The 17893-nt window shown below is 45.2% G+C and overlaps 1 protein-coding gene across 2 annotated transcripts in view; it reads left to right on the forward strand.

Moving 5' to 3' along the window:
• TTC27 (tetratricopeptide repeat domain 27) overlaps positions 1-17436 on the forward strand; it is a 370180-nt gene extending 352744 nt beyond the window's left edge. For both annotated transcript variants that reach the window (XM_044290184.1, XM_044290186.1), the window contains one exon: positions 17260-17436. In XM_044290184.1, coding sequence (XP_044146119.1) covers positions 17260-17382 — 123 coding nt within the window. In that variant the 3' untranslated portion in view covers positions 17383-17436. The remainder of the gene's footprint in view (positions 1-17259) is intronic.
• Positions 17437-17893: the final 457 nt, after the last annotated feature.

Here is a 17893-nt window from a genome sequence, read left to right on the forward strand (position 1 = left end):
TTTGAGATTATAATTAGAGTTGAGCGGACACCTGGATGTTCGGGTTCGGCAGGTCCGGCCGAACTTGAAAAAAAAAATTGGGTTCGGAATCCGAACTTGAACCCGAACCCCATTGAAGTCAATGGGGACCCGAACTTTTGAGCACTAAAATCGCTGTTAAAATGTCGTGGAAAGAGCTAGAGGGCTGCAAAATGTGCTTAAGAGCATGGCAAATGCTCTGCAAACAAATGTGGATAGGGAAATGAATAAAAAAAAACATAAAAGACCTTAAAAAAAATAAAAATTAGGAATGATGTAGGAGGAAGAGGTTGAGGAGGCGGTGGATGTGGCGGTCTAGGTGGAAGCGGCAGCGAAGGAGGTATAGGTAGCCAACACAGATGTGTGTTATTTTGCATTTTTACATAGGGGTATCCCTCAAAATATTGGGACATATAAAAATAAAAAAAAGGAATAAGTGCACTTGAGTACAAGGATGGATGGTTGAGGCTGTTAGAACTGTCTATTCTGAACAAGGTACAGACAAGTCCTGAGGGATCCAAGCCTGGTTCATTTTAATGAACGTGAGCTTGTCCACGTTGGCTGTGGACAGGCGGCTGCGTCTGTCTGTAATGACGCCTCCTGCCGTGCTAAATACACGTTCAGAGAGTACACTGGCTGCAGGGCAGGCCAGCAACTCCAAGGCATACAGGGCAAGCTCTGGCCATGTGGACAATTTGGAGACCCAGAAGTTGAATGGGGCAGAACCATCAGTCAGTACGTGTAGGCGTGTGCACAGGTACTGTTCCACCATGTTATTCAAGTGCTGCCTTCTGCTAACACGCTCCATATCAGCAGTTGGGGCCGGTTGTTGCGGCGAGGTGACAAAGCTTTTCCACATGGCAGCCATGCTAACCCTGCCTTCTGAGGTGTTGGCGCTGACACAGCTGCGTTGGCGACCTCTTCCTCCTCCCCTGCCTTCGCCTTGTGCTTCCACTTGTCCCCCGGCGTCAGTCGGGAATGCTCTCAGAAGCGTGTCTACGAGCGTGCGCCTGTAGTCGCGTATCTTCCGATCACTCTCCAGTGAGGGAATTAAGGACGGCACATTGTCTTTGTAACGGGGATCCAGCAGGGTGGCCACCCAGTAGTCAGCACACGTTAAAATGTGGGCAACTCTGCTGTCGTTGCTCAGGCACTGCAGCATGTAGTCGCTCATGTGTGCCAGGCTGTCCTCTGTGGACAAGCTGTCCTCTGTGGGAGGCGTATCGTCTGCGTCCTCTGTATCCCCCCAGCCACGCACCAGTGAGATAACCCCTCTTCCTCCTCGTCGTCCTGGGCCACATCCTCTTTCATCATCCCCCTAAGTGTTTTCTCAAGGAGACATAGAAGTGGTATTGTAGCGCTGATAATGGCGTCATCGCCACTGGCCATGTTGGTGGAGTACTCGAAACAGCGCAACAGGGCACACGGGTTTCGCATGGAGGCCCAGTCATTGGTGGTGAAGTGGTGCTGTTCCGCAGTGTGACTCACCCGTGCGTGCTGCAGCTGAAACTTCACTATGGCCTGCTGCTGCTCGCACAGTCTCTCCAGCATGTGCAAGGTGGAGTTCCACCTGGTGGGCACGTTGCATATGAGGCGGTGAGCAGGAAGGCTGAAGTTACGCTGTAGAGCAGACAGCCGAGCGGCGGCAGGATGAGCACGCCGGAAGCGTGCACAGACGCTTCGCACTTTATGCAGCAGCTCTGACATGTCAGGGTAGTTGTGAATGAATTTCTGCACCACCAAATTCAGCACATGCGCCAAGCAAGGGATGTGCGTCAAACCGGCTAGTCCCAGAGCTGCAACGAGATTTCGCCCATTATCGCACACCACCAGGCCGGGTTTGAGGCTCACTGGCAGCAACCACTCGTCGGTCTGTTGTTCTATACCCCGCCACAACTCCTGCGTGGTGTGGGGCCTGTCCCCCAAATACATCAGTTTCAGAACGGCCTGCTGACGTTTACCCCTGGCTGTGCTGAAGTTGGTGGTTAAGGTCTGACGCTGACCGCATGAGGAGGTGGTAGAAGAGGAGAAGGAAGCAGAGTAGGAAGAGGAGGCAACAGGAGGCAAAGAATGATGCCCTGCGATCCTTGCCGACAGAAGGACGTGCGCCAAACAGCTCTCTGCCTGGGGCCTAGCCGCCACTACATTTAACCAGAGTGCAGTTAGGGAGATATAGCGTCCCTGGCCGTGCTTACTGGTCCACGTATCTGTGGTTAGGTGGACCTTGCCACAGATGGCTTTGCGCAGTGCACGCTGGATTTTATCCGATACTTGGTTGTGCAGGGAGGGCACCGCTCTCCTGGAGAAGTAGTGGCGGCTGGGAACGACGTACTGTGGGACAGCAAGCGACATGAGCTGTTTGAAGCTGTCCGTCTCCACCAGCCTGGGTGACAGCATTTCAGAGGCCAATAGTTTAGAAATGCTGGCATTTAGGGCCAGGGATCGAGGGTGGCTAGGTGGGAATTTACGCTTTCTCTCAAAGGTTTGTGAGATGTTGAGCTGAACGCTTCTGTGTGACATGGTGGAGATGCTTGGTGACGGAGGTGTTGGTGGCACATCCTCTGTTTGCTGGGCGACAGGTGCCAACGTTCCTCCAGAGGCGGAGGAAGAGGTCGAGGCAGCAGAAGAAGAGGGAGCAGGAGGGGCCTGAGCCCTTTCTTGGTTTTGAAGGTGCTTACTCCACTGCAGCCCGTGTCTCGCATGTAGATGCCTGGTCATGCAGGTTGTGCTAAAGATCAGAATGTTAATGCCTCGCTTCAGGCTCTGATGGCACAGCGTGCAAACCACTCGGGTCTTGTCGTCAGCACATTGTGTGAAGAAGTGCCATGCCAGGGAACTCCTTGAAGCTGCCTTTGGTGTGCTCGGTCCTTAGTGACGGTGGCCAGTAGCAGGCAAATGGTTTTGGCGATGGCTGCTCTGCTTTTGCACCCTGCTCCCGTTTTTGCTACGCTGTTGGCTCGGTCTCACCATTGCCTCTTCCTCCGAATTCTGAAAGTCAGTGGCACGACCTTCATTCCATGTGGGGTCTCGGACCTCATCGTCCCCTGCATCGTCTTCCACCCAGTCTTCCTCCCTGACCTCCTTTTCGGTCTGCACACTGCAGAAAGATGCAGCAGTTGGCACCTGTGTTTCGTCATCATCAGAGACGTGCTGAGGTGGTATTCCCATGTCTTCATCAGGAAACATAAGTGGTTGTGCGTCAGTGCATTCTATGTCTTCCACCCCTGGGGAAGGGCTTGGTGGATGCCCTTGGGAAACCCTGCCAGCAGGGTCTTTAAACAGCATAAGAGACTGCTGCATGACTTGAGGCTCAGACAGGTTCCCCGATATGCACGGGGGTGATGTGGCAGACTTGTGGGCATGGGTTTCAGGTGCCACCTGTGCGCTTTCTGCAGAAGACTGGGTTGGAGATAATGTGAACATGCTGGATCCACTGTCGGCCATCCAATTGACTAGCGCCTGTACTTGCTCAGGCCTTACCATCCTTAGAATGGCATTAGGATCGACAAATATCGCTGTAGATTCTGGCAGCTACTGGGACCTGAGGTAGTAGTTTCAGTAGGATGTGTAGCTGTGGCAGAATGGCCACGTCCTCTCCCTGGACCAGAGGCTCCACCAACACCACCACCACGACCGCGTCCCTTATTAGATGTTTGCCTCATAGTTAGCGTTCACAAAGCAAAGTAAAAAGTGGTTAAGTCTGTTAAAAATAATTAACCGCCAATAAAAACCCTGATGTAGGGTATTGCACTCAATTTTTTTTAAACTCTATATGACAGCGGTATTAGTGGCCTAAATTTTACAGTAACTTATGCACGTCTAATACCAGATGTGCAGTATATCGGAGGGTTTTTTCACCCCAGTAAGCACAAAGCCGTATTTCCGGCCTAAATGTGACAGTCACTTATGCATGTCTAATCCCAGATGTGCAGTATATATCAGAAGGTTTTTTCACTCCAGTAACCAAAAAGCCGTATTTCTGGCCTAAATGTGACAGTCACTTATGCATGTCTAATCCCAGATGTGCAGTATATTAGAGGGTTTTTTCACCCCAGTAAGCAAATAGATGTATTTCTGGCCTAAATGTGACACTCACTTATGCACGTCTAATCCCAGATGTGCAGTATATCAGAGTTTTTTTCACCCCAGTAAGCACAAAGCCGTATTTCTGGCCTAAATGTGACACTCACTTATGCCAGTCTGATCCCAGATGTGCAGTATATTAGAAGCTTTTTTTCACCCCAGTAAGCACAAAGCCATATTTCTGGCCTAAATGTGACACTCACTTATGCACGTCTAATCCCAGATGTGCAGTATATTAGATGTTTTTTTGATGTTGATATTGACAAACTGAAGTAAAAAAAAAAGTTCGTTTTCAGCAGTAGTTGGCTCAGGGCAGGCTTAAAAAAAATTGTGCACTGCACCCACAAAACACATATGCTGTAGACCTCTGAGTAAAAAAAGCAGTTCTTGATAAGATTTCTCCCTGATCTCTCCCTCACAGCAGCCTCTCCCTACACTAATACGAGCAGAGTGACGGGCGGCGCTACGTGACTCCAGCTTAAATAGAGGCTGGGTCACATGCTGCAGTTGGCCAATCACAGCCATGCCAATAGTAGGCATGTCTGTGATGGCCTTTTGGGGCAAGTAGTATGACGCTTGTTGAACTTTTACGTAAATAACAGATTAAAAATCTGTAGAAAAATAATAGATGTGATTTGAAAAGAGGACATAGCTTACTGTACATACACAGAATATATATATATACCACTATCTCAAACATTCAGAAAAATTAAAAGGATAAAATAAAAACAAAAACACATATGAGCTTGGAATATTTTAATGTCACATTTAAGGATTTTTTGAAACATTAACACAATTTTTTTTGTTTATTAGTACTTTTAAAGTTAAAAATAAAGGTTACATTTTAGACAATAGGCCATAAACAGAATTAATATAGCCTATGGCTATTGAAACACGAGCATTTAAGATATTCTGGGCCAAAAAATGGGTCGTTTTTTCAAGAACATATGGTTGGGTGCTGCATAGGAAAGAACTGCGTGCCTCAGGATGTGCACCCCTGTTCTTAGTGAGCAGTGACTAATGGGATGTATAGAAGTACTGTACATTACATTACGGAATGTTGATCTACTTGGAACTGTGCGCTGCATTTGGTTAAGCGTCCCTGGTCGTAACAAAGTGAAAGTTTGATTAGCTGGTGTGGGTTAATGAGGTAGTGGCGCCTCTCCAAGTGACTGCTCTGTATGATTTTAGTATTACCCTGAACACCAACTAAACCCTCTAATTATAAGAGAAAACAGGAAATTCCATTCTGTTGACCATTCTCGGTCTTGTTTCCTAATTATGATCTTAAAAGCTGGGAGGTGCTCTTATAGACGATGCAAAATTGCATGTTTTTTATCATGGTTCTTGGTTTGCTTTTTAGAAACTTCACAATCTGTTCAGGTGATTTACTAATGATTGATTGTAGAGAAGACTCTATAAACTCTGAAATATCGGCACTTGGGGAAAGAATTAGCTATTTTGGTTCATACTGATTGTCAATTCATTTGCTTTCTAATTGGGGTAATTCCCCTATAGTGCCATTGTTTAGAAAAATGATCCCAGTAATGCCCCCTATAGTGTGCTTCCCAAGTGGATAAGTAAAACAAATATCTAATACTCTTTTAAGTCCCATTCCATGCCAGTGACTGCTGTACAGGACACAGTCGTCTTCTGGCCTGCAGTCTGAGATGCCTTTATCCCCACGCAGGTGGTCGCAATGACATCATCTCTTTGTGACCGCCAGCACCGTTCATACACTGCCTCATAGGCTTCATGCCTAGTGGCCTGAGGCCTATGAGCCATCAGCTCCTGTGCCCTACCGCAGTATTTAACTGTATCACTGATCTGAGCAAGGCAATTAATGCTAGAAGCATCAGGTTGTTATGTACCTAGCTGTCGTCCCTGAGGCGGGCCTGGGAGTCCTCTTAGGCATTGGCGCAGGAAAATAAAATAATGATGAAACTCACAGAGAAAGAGAAGAAACTGTGGAAATGCCTCTTGGAAAGAGGCAACGAGTACGACTTTACTGAATTTGCTGCCAAGAAGAAGTGGCACTGATATTTCAAGCATTAAGCCCATCATAAATATTAACAGAAAGTCCTTTTGATTATGCTGGAAATCAGCTGAACCTATAATTAGATTAGATACAATAAGCTGTCATGCCCTGGTTCTGCAGCTTCTCGGTGGCCATAGATTTCAATAGGCTTGCAGGGGTATGGAAATTTTTAAGAAAACTACTTGTCGAAGGACTAAAGCGGTGGCTCGATCTACTTGTCCATCATGACAATCTACTTGTCCTGATACAAAAAATAATTTTAAATCAAAAACCTATTTCAATGCACCGCCACGCTTCCTTATGCAAGGAGGTGGCTGGCTTGCGTTCCAGCAGAGTTGAGCATTCTATCAATGCCCCTGGCTTTGTAAGGGCTCTGTCACTTCTCCTCCCCCCGAGCCGGAGACGTGACAGAATCTTTAAGTGCTCCACCCCTCCAGCTCTGTCATTTCTTCTTCCCTACGCTGTCACTACACCAAAACCCCCCCGCTCTGTCACCGCGGCTGCGTCACTGCTCTACGCCCACTGCTCGGTCACCGCTAGTTTTCGGGACCTGAACTTGACCCCGAACCCGGACCCCATTAAAGTCAATGGGGACCCGAACTTCACTTTATTTATTATTTTCCGTTATAACATGATTATATAACGGAAAATAATACTATTAGCTTTTTCAGATCTGAGTTTTTACGATCGTGAAAACTCAGATCCGATGGTATATTCTAACACAGAGGCGTTCCCATGGAACGCTTGAAGTTAAAATATACCATCGGATTAAAGAAAACTCCGACTTGATGGTATATTCTAAACCCGAGGCGTTCCCATTGTGATAGGGACGCAACTCTGACAGGGCGCTGCCATCCGCGGCACCTGAGGGGTTAATTGCGCGGACGGCAGCTCCCTGTCAGAGATCGGGTGCTGGGAATGTTTCTACAATGTTTGCATTGGTGAGCAGTGCAGCATTGTAACTCGTTTGTGCGGCGCGTTGCTTATGCTTATAGCAATGCGCCGCACAGACCTGTGAGTTAGAAGAAGAAGGAGCGCCGGGCGGCCACAGCGCATGTAAGTATAGTGCTGCTGAGTAACTAACCATGGCAGACAGGACTTCAGTAGCGTCCTGGCTGCCATTACACTGCTGGGACTCCGATCGGAACTGCCGCTGCCACTAATGATGGAGGGGGGAGGGCGCACTGCCCACTTATGATTTTAATACCGGGGAGGGAGGGCGCACGGCCCACTAATGCAAACATTGTAGAAACATTCCCGAAACCCGACCTCTGACAGGGAGCTGCCGTCCGTGCAATTAACCCCTCAGGTGCCGCAGATGGCAGCGCCCTGTCAGAGGTGCGTCCCCATCACCATGGAAACACCTAGGGTTTAGAATATACTAGGGTGGATTTGATTTAAATCATAGTTTTCTACATAAAGACTAATTCTTGCTGGTATAACTTATAATATGCAAGGAGATGAAGATTTTTTGAATAACAACTTTTCATATTAGTTTGATTAGGTTGATTCTGTATTCATAGGTTTGTAGAAGTTAGGATTAAAGGGGTTCTGCACTTTGTTTTAACTGATGATCTATCCTCTGGATAGATCATCAGCTTCTGATTGGAAGGGGTCCGACACCCGGAACCCCCGCCGATCAGCTGTTTGAGAAGGCAGCGGCGCTCCAGTAGCTCCGCAGCCTTCTCACTGTTTACCGCCGCCCAACGACGTCACGACTAGTATCAACTAGCGTGGGTGGAGCTAAGCTCTGTTCACTTGAATGGAGCTTAGCCGCGCCCACGCTAGTTGATACTAGTCGTGACGTCAGTGGGCCGGCGGTAAACAGTGAGAAGGCCGTGGGGCCGCTGCCTTCTCAAACAGCTGATCGGGTGTCGGACCCCCGCCGATCAGAAGCTGATGATCTATCCAGAGGATAGATCATCAGTTTAAACTAAGTGCAGAACCCCTTTTTCTCAACTCTGTTCATGTTCTAACATTTTTGCTGTGAAGAAGAGGCATGTGAACTCTGCTGAGTCAAATTCAGTTTTGAGAACTGCAAAAGTAAACCAAGCATCTGTGATAATATCTTGTAGGCAGAGAAACTGCCCAATAATCTTACAAAAACCTCTGGAAGAGCATGACATTGTGAATGGATTAATGGATTTTTTTTACCCAAAAAATTAAACATATACAGCCTTATTGTACATAATTAAAAAACTAATCTTTATTTTATGATGGAATAACCTTTAGATGGTAATATATTTTCCTCAAAAAGCATTTTATATAAAAAAAAATCTGAATAAAATTTAAAAAAAATCTGATATTATTATTATATATATTTTTTTTTAAATCATTGATTTTTATCCACCCTGGAATAGACCATCGGATCGGAGTTTTCTCCAATCCGAAGGTATATTTTAACTTCAAGCGTCCCCATCACCATGGGAACACCTCTTCATGCCCAGCTCGTCGCCGATGCACTGCTCTGGTAAACAAAGCCATCTCAGCCCTGCTACTTGCCCACAGCAGAGTTAAGCTACTGAACAAACTACCTGCCCGGCGCCCGGAACTGCATGTCTCGGGCGATACGATTTCCACACCCCTGGCTTGGCCTTTGGGTATGATCTTAAAGTGTACCTGGCGTTTCATTTCTTATTCCCTAATGGTATAGTACAGTGATGGGCAAACTGCGGCTCTCCAGCTGTTGTAAAACTACAAATCCCATCATGCCCTGCTGTAGGCAGACTGGGCATACTGGGAGTTGTAGTTTTACAACAGCTGGAGAGCCGCAGTTTGCCCATCCCTGGTATAGTACACCCTGCTGTATAAGTGCTGTTGTGCTTTAAAATTAGATAATTTTCAGTTTTACCTGCTAATAACTCCCACAAATGCATGTTACTATCCTATTCAGCAGCCTCTTCTCACAGCGTTGCCATGTGCAGTCCGTCTTCTCAGTAATAGGGTCCATTCACACGTCCGTTGTTTCTTTCCTGATCTGTTCCTTCGGGAATAATCGCGGGTAAAATCTGCTTTTACTTCCAGCTTCTTTCACAGCATCCTGATTTCTATCATTGATATCTTCCCCTGTACTGAACAGATTTATGCCATTCTGGTATTGTCAGAAAGCTTGGAATGTCAGCTTTCAGACAATACAAAGTCCATACCAGCTCCCCCCTCCCTGTCAGTCTGGAAGAGAATGAGGGACAACTGGCTATTAGGAGGTTAAAAGAAATGCTTACTGATTTAATGTAATTGCAGGGCTTGTCTCTGGTTAGCTGTATGTGAGGATACACACTGCTCTGGGTACTGTGGGAAGTTTTCTGCAATCTGATTGGTCCTGAAATAGTAAGTGCTTATGGGAAGTGAGGAAAATACAGGATGGCCTCAAGGAAGGGCAAAGATCATCACAGGAAGTGCAGCAGAAACTATCTTAGGAAGTTGCTAAAATAGAGGCACAGAGAAATATGGTTGCTAAGGGCTGAATACAGACATCAGAAAGGTAAAATTAGCTGATAAATGCAGCTTCATGAATATCTTCCCTTCAGCATCACATATGTTAGGAATTTCATTTTTGGTAGTGAAATGGCAGTTACACTTTAAAACCCTTGAGAATCAAAGTTGATGGAAATAATTTAGTGTGTTATACAGTAAATGAGGGATATATTTCTGCAGTTGTTTAGAACCAAAAAAGGAGTTTGGGAACAGTTAGTGATTATACATTGAGTACCTTGCACCTATACTCTTCTGTATCAGTTTTACCTGGAAATATATAATTACATCAGCAAAGGACTTATTATCAAGACATATTTATGTCTGTCTTTGTTGTACTCCATAACAAGGGAAGGAAGAAGGAAGACATCCACAGCAGTCAGGCTCCTTAGAGCCAGACGTTACTTCCTAAATGAGTTTGTCTTTAGCTAAACTAAAACTTTAGTGAAGACTTTCATGCTCCTCATAATGATAGACACACTTCCTCTTTTGAATATGATACCAGGAATATCTTGTGACATACTATTTCTTGACTTTATTGTTAATAAGTTGTCCCGCAATAGTTGTCACCTTCTTAAAAGGAAGCTCTGGTTTGGAGCTACTGTTGTATTAGTCAGTGGACCATTGCCCCTAATCTTAAATTGTTAGTCGGTTACTTCTCTCTTGCAATATTGTCTCCTTCTAGCTGGTTTGCAAAGAAGAAGACTTTTGATTTTGAACAGCTAAAACAAGGAGACCATGATGTGATAGGTTGCACTGTATGTCCCTATAAGGACATAAGTTTAAAGGGGTTCTCCAGCCGATAGTTTTTACTAACCTGCCGAACAAAGATTTTTAAGATACTTCATACCCATCCCTCACTGCGTGATGCCGCTGTCTCCGCTGCACTTGCGCGGGCTGCAAGCTTTTCCGCCTAGCTCCAAGCCAGATGTGGCCACTTTTTTTGCCCTTTCAGCAGTAAATATCAGCTGAACAAGAAAATAATCACTGACATCCGGTCAGGACCTTGTGAGTGAAATGCACAATGACGTGCCAGGATACAGCACCAGTGGTCACATGCTGCAGTTGTCACATGCTGTATCCAGGCATGTCACCACTTTCCTTTGTAAACAAACAAAGAACCGGACAAACGCCTAAGACAGGGACCAGCAACCTTCGGCGCTCCAGCTGCTGTGAAGCTACAACTCCCAGCATGCAAACATCCTCAGCTACTCTTCTAACTCCCATAGTATTCTGGGAGTTGTAGCTTCTGAACAGCTGGAGTGCCGGAGGTTGCTGATCCCTGGCATAAGAGAATGGCATATAACATGTTTTTTTTCTATTTTAGACTTGAGTGGACACCTGGATGTTCTGGTTCGGCCAAACTTCACAATAAAGTTCAAGTTCGGGACCCGTGCTCTACAAACAAATGTGGATAGGGAAATGACTTAAAATAACATAAAATATGTAAAAATAGAAAATAATACTCTCGATCTAAGAGGAGGATGTCCATATGGAGTAGGAGGTTGAGGAGGTGGGGGATGTGGTGGTGTAGGTGGAAGCGGCAGAGGAGGAGGTAGCCAACCCAGTTTTTTTGTTTAAATTTTTTATTTTTTTTGTTTAAATTAGGGTACACCTCAAAACATTGGGAAATATAACCTGTGATAACCTGTGATAACAAACGTTCAGATAATACACTGGCTGCAGGGCAGGCCAGCACCTCCAAGGAGTAAAGGGCAAGCTCAGGCCATGTGCCCAATTTGGAGACCCAGAAGTTGAAGGTGGCAGACCCATCAGTCAGTACATGTAGCTGTGTGCACACATACTGCTCAACCATGTTGCACGTCCCCGTGACATCCACGATTCAATTGGATATCTTCTCTACCAACTTTCAATGTTCTTTTCTGCGCCTACCATGGTGATCACGGATAGCGGGGAATCAGGGTTCCACGCCGGAGAGGTAGCGTGAGAAAGGGATAACACATCCAAGGGAGGTCAATGGCTGAAATGTGATCGACTGGAAATGTGGGACAAGTTGTTAAAGCGGAAGGATCGAATGAAAGGAGGGGGTGCTCGTCTATTAAAGACTTTTTAGAAATTTAAGTCCCTGTCATCTATGCAGAGCAAGGGTTTTTCATCAGACGATTTTTAAAAATTTAGGTCCCTGTCAACTAGGCAGAGCAGGGGTTTGTTCACGGCAAAACTGGGTTCATGTCACCCACCAATTGAACAGACTATTTTGCAAAAATTAGGTCCCTGTCACCTATGCAGAGCAGGGGTTTATATATACGGCAAAAATGGTAAAATGTCACCCAAGAATGTAATAGACACTTTTGCACCTTGCTCCCTCTTTTGCTGTGCTGGTGCCTCTGTGCAACCACCGCCTCTTCCTCCGAACTAGACAGGTCACTTGCATGACCTTGATTCCATGTGAGTTTTAGTACCTCATCATCCTCCACATCATCTTCCACCCACTCTTTACCCCTCCTTGTCGGTCTGCAGGCTGCAGAAGGCCGCAGCAGTTGGTACCTGTTTTTCGTCATCATCCGAGACGTGCTGCGGTGGTCCTCCCATGTACTCATCCTGAAACATAAGTGGTTGGGCATCAGTGCACTCAATCTCTTCCACTTCTGGAGCAGGGCTATGTGGATGGGAAACCCTGCTAGCAGAGTCATCGAAAAGCAGAAGAGACTGACTTGGCTGTCTCAGACTGCTCGGCTGATTTGCAAGGGGGGGGCTGAAAGACTGATATCCATGGGCTGCAGGTGCCAACTCTGATCTTTCAGCAGGAGACTGGGTGGGAGACAATGTAAAGGAACTGGAGGCACTGTCAGCCACCCAATCTACTATCGCCTGTACTTGTTCTGGACTCGTAGAGCCGCATTCAGCCCTACCAAATAACGCTGAAGGTTCTGTCGCCTACTCGCACCTGAGGAAGGTGTTTCACTTGTGCCTGTGTAACTGGCACAGATCGACCACGTCCTCTCCCTGCAACAGGAGCTCCACCAGCAGCACCATGACCGGGGCCATGTCCCTTATTTGACGCTCTCCTCATTCTTTGCGTTCACCCACCAAACTAACAGATGGTTTATGTCAGGCGACAATGTAACCTCCAATAGTCAACAATTAAGTTCACTGAGAGTAAGGCAGTGCCGGTGTCATTAAGAGGAAACATTTCTTGAGGTGACACAACAGTGTGACAGGCGAATTTAATACAATTACCGTATTTTTCACCACATAAGACGCTACCCCCCCAAAAGTGGGGGGGAAAATGCCCCTGCGTCTTAGGCTACTTTCACACTTGCGCTTGATCGGATCCGTTCTGAACGGATCCGATCATATTAATGCAGACGGAGGCTCCGTTCAGTACGGATCCGTCTGCATTAATAACTTAGAAAAATTTCTAAGTGCGAGAGTAGCCTGAGCGGATCCGTTCAGACTTTCAATGTAAAGTCAATGGGGGACGGATCCGCTTGAAGATTGAGCCATATGGTGTCATCTTCAAGCGGATCCGTTCCCATTGACTTACATTGTAAGTCTGGACGGATCCGCACGGCCAGGCGGACATCCGAACGCTGCAAGCAGCGTTCAGCTGTCCGCCTGGCCGTGCGGAGGCGAGCGGAGCGGAGGCTGAACGCCGCCAGACTGATGCAGTCTGAGCGGATCCGCATCCATTCAGACTGCATCAGGACTGGACGGAAGCGTTCTGCTCCGCTCGTGAGCTCCTTCAAACGGAGCTCACGAGCGGACAGCAGAACGCTAGTGTGAAAGTAGCCTTATGGGGCGAATGCTGCCATTTTACACCGCAGTCTGCAATGCTGCAGCATCACAGACTGCGATGTATTAGCGGGGAGGGAGGAAGGGCTGGACTCCGGGAACTTGCGGCAGGGCCCAGTACAGTCACTGTACTCTTACACCGGGCCCCGCTGCTCACAGCAGTATTTCTAAATCGTAATTCTTAACCTCTTAATAACTTTAACTGAAGTTGCCCTCTCCCCTGTATCAGCACTTACTAACGAGCATCCGGAGCAGGCAGAGCATCTGGCAGCATTACGTCACTCACTGACGTTGGGCGCCTGCTCCTCCCACTTTATGAATGAAGCAGGCGGAGCGGAAGCATGACGTCAGTGAGTGACGTTATGCTGCCAGCCGCTCTGCCTGCTCCGGATGCTCGTTAGTAAGTGCTGATACAGGGGAGAGCACAATTTTAGTTAAAGTTATTAAGAGGTTAAGATTTACGGTTTAGAAAATACTGATGTGAGCGGGCCCGGTGTATTGGGGGACAATGTTATGGCGGGGGAATCTGTGGATGACACATATATAGCATTTAGTAAAGGTTTGAAACCGCGCTGCTTCAGATTCAGTCATACGATGCACAAGTGTATGAATCAGGGTATTGGCCTTCGTCCTCCTCTCCCAAAGGGTTCGATCCTCCTCAGATCGCCTCCTCTGTAGGATTAAATGACCGGCATATAGTGAAGTACCCTCTTAGTTGTTGGTAAAAACGGTTTTATTCTACTCACAGACAATGGTAGATAACAGGCATGTCACAATAATAAAATCGATTTCGCTCTCTGGCTTCCTCAGGGGCGACAACTGCGCATGTCCACAGCTGGGCCCTTTAAATAGCCCAATCTCCCATTCTCTAGCTATGGGAGCCATAGCCCAATCAAAGCATTTAAAATACATCAGTGAAATACTATACTTTTTACATATCCTTAATAGGGAAATTCATCTCGCCACAAAACAATATCAGCCGCACGCCAAATATGTCCAACAAAGAAATTGATTAAAAATCTTTTACTTATACACTATACTTTTCACTATCATGTTACCGCAGCCTTGTAATATATATAAACCTCATTAATACATTCTATTGTCCCTTTCATCTAGACCGCATTTGCGTATTGCATACACCCTCTTTTTCACAGCTTTTATTCTGCATTCTCAAAAGACCTCTCAGTTTGTAAACCGTTCGTACTTTTTACAATTCATCACGCCCTCACCTCATTTTCTCTCCACCCACTGTTAGTCACTTTACTCCAAAAGGACTCGACTCCACCTCTTTCCCATTCATGACGCTCATATCACATGATCCAACCGCCCAATCAACAGTCACTCCTTATGACGTTTCTTGAAAAGGTCCTCTGTACAAGGTAAAACCTTTATGGATTAATTCCCCGTGAACAAAACTTTTTATTCTATACTAAACACGGCTTCAGATCGAACTCTATGTTCAGACCACTCGGTTGCAAGGTCCCCAGTTGGTAGATCCATTGTACTTCTTTTCGGTTAATTTGTAACAGCTAATCACCTCCTCGCCAGTGTGGTTTAACCACTTCCACTCCAGCAAACTTCAGGCCCCGCGGGTTCTTACCATGCATGAGCTTGAAGTGAGCTGACACACTGTGGCTCATCAGTCCTCTCTTAATATTCCCTATATGTTCCTGGATCCTCACTTTCAATTTCCTCACTGTTCTGCCTACGTACAACCTTTACTATATGACATTTCAGTGTGAATTACCCACCACACTACACCGGAACCAGCAGCGCAAGTAATTGTCCGTGTTCTGGGACACAGGACTGACATTTTCTATTTTATTTTATACATATATAGCATTGTCATCCACAGATCTCCCCCATAACAGTGTCATCCACAGATCCTCCACCCCATAATAGTGCCATCCACAGATGCCCCTCCCCATATAAAAGGGCCATCCACAGACACCCCCATAACAGTGCCATCGACAGATCCCCCTATAACAGTGCGTCATCCACAGATCCCCCATAATAGTGTCATGCACAGACCACCATTAGTTCAAAAGCACACCTTTTGGTTAAAAATATTTATTTTCTTACTTTTCTCCTCAAAAACGTAGGTGCATCTTTAAGGGTGAAAAATACGGTACTTCACAGTCACAAAAAATGTTAATTTGTCAACCAACAATGTAACTGCAGTATTGACTGGTTGTATTTGACTGTGACAAATGCAGCAAAGGACCCAGATGTAGGGTCTTGCACAAAATGGGTATTTTTTTAAACCCAGAATATAACTGCAGTATTTAAGGCTTGTATTGGACTGTAAGAAATGCACCAAAGGCCCGAAAAGTAGTGTATTGCACAAAATGGGTGTTTTTTTTTAAACTCAGAATATACAGCAGTATTTAAAGTTTGTATTTGACTGTCACAAATGAATCAAAGGCCCCAGATGTAGAGTCTTGCAAAAAGTGGGTGTTTTTTTTAAACCCTGAATATAACTGCAGTATTTAAAGTTTGTATTTGATTGTCACAAATTCAGCAAAGGACCCAAAATGTATTATCTTGCAAAAAATGGATGTTTTTTAAACCCTGAATATAGCTGCAGTATTTAAAGCTTGTATTTGACTGTCACAAATGCAGCAAAGGCCCCAAATGTAGGGTCTTGCAAAAAATTTGTGTTTTTTTTTAAACCCTGAATATAACTGCAGTATTTAAACCTTGTATTTGACTGTCACAAATGCACATATGCTGTGCTGGCTCACTGAACTTGCACAAAATGGCCCCCAACGCCAACCTAACTAACAGTCGGATAAAAAGCAATTTTTCTGTATCACTGGGCTCAGGGGCAGGGTAGAAAAATGGTGCACTGCACCCACAAAACAAAATCGCTGTAGATCGCAGAGTTAACAAGCATTTCTGATAACAGATTCTTTCCTATCCTGTTCCTCACAGCAGCAGCATCCTATCCCTACACTGATCAGAGCAGAGTGACATGCAGCGCTACGTGACTGCAGCTTATATAGAGCCTGGGTCACATGCTACACTGGCCAATCACAGCCATGCCATTAGTAGGAATGGCTGTGATGGCTTCTAAGGGTACAAGAGTTAAACACTTGCTGATTGGCTGCTCTGCAGCCTTTCAAAAAGCGCCATTAAATCGGCGAACAACAAACTCGAACCTTTACAGTTCGGGTTTGCTCAACCCTATTTTAGACTATTGTAGAGGTTGTCTAAGATTTTTTATAATCTCACACAATCCCTTCCACAAAAACACTACAAGACACAGTAGGGATTCTTTGGAGGATTCTGTCACCTTTGATGACAAGAATGGCACAGCAGGCAGCAATACTCTTGCCATCAAGAAACACCAACATTATAAGTCAGTGGAGTCCATTGAGCACCATTTGGATCTGTCATATGTAAGATCTGACAAACAGAAAATATGAATAGAGCCTGAATTATTTAGAATATAAGTCTTGTATGTCATTAAGTTTCACTGCAGTGAACCTTCATGGTCTAGTTATGGATGACAAGAGATATTATATCAGTAGAGGTTACAAGTTCAACAATCATCCATTAACAGTTCTTGGACTGTGATCTCAGATTGGACTGCTCATAAGCACTGCACTTATACTTGCCAATCTTGGGCCAGTTTTACAGTGCTCACATGTCATGCCCATGCAAGCTACAAGTTTTGGTCCAGTCTAGAACATTTATCATTTGGTATGAAATACCTTTAAACTACACAATTTTATTTCTATAACATAAATTGTCCTTTTGCCATGATGTCATTATGATTATTATTAGTTTTATTATTATTATAGTTTTATTATTATAAAGACTTAGAAGTCATCTGTCTGCATTGACCTCTAAATCCTGACTTTATTATTATCTTTCCAATTTCTTGCTAGCAACTTTTCACAGATGTGGCAACTGGTGAAGTATCTTCAGAATTAGCAGATGACGTGAAAGCGATGGACGGTCTTATCACAGAGATGCAAGAGAGCAGCAATCAGCTGCGGAATCAATACTGAGCGAGATTCAGGACAAGGAAACCTATTGTAGAATAAATGTTTTCTTTATAAGAACCATGGTATTTCTGCTTCTTATTCTCACACTGGTTTGTAATCTGCTTGAGAGTCATGTGTTTGGCCTATATGTAATAGTTTTGGACACCCTGGAATGACTACAATTTTATTATTTATAAGGCACTTATTTGGGATTAGTTTTACATGAGTGCATCAAGTAATTGGCGAGGTCCACCGAAAGAAACTGCTGATAGCTGGGAAAGCTTCAAATGTCCTTTCTATGTGACAGGAAAAGACACGATTTCGAATTTGACTGTTTAAATTTAAAACATGTTTAAAGCACCAGAATGTTTTCTATAATTATGGTATTATTGTACTTTATTTGTGTTTGCAGAGTGCTGTTGCATTGTCTTTTTTTCCTGTATGTTTCTAGCCATGCAGCGTGCACCTGCACATTGGGATGTGCTGACTGACCCCCTTTTTTTTTTGCAGTTGTACTAGAGCTGGAGGTTGACTC

This window comes from Bufo gargarizans, chromosome 4 (assembly GCF_014858855.1).
Source record: "Bufo gargarizans isolate SCDJY-AF-19 chromosome 4, ASM1485885v1, whole genome shotgun sequence".
Classification (NCBI taxonomy): domain Eukaryota; kingdom Metazoa; phylum Chordata; class Amphibia; order Anura; family Bufonidae; genus Bufo; species Bufo gargarizans.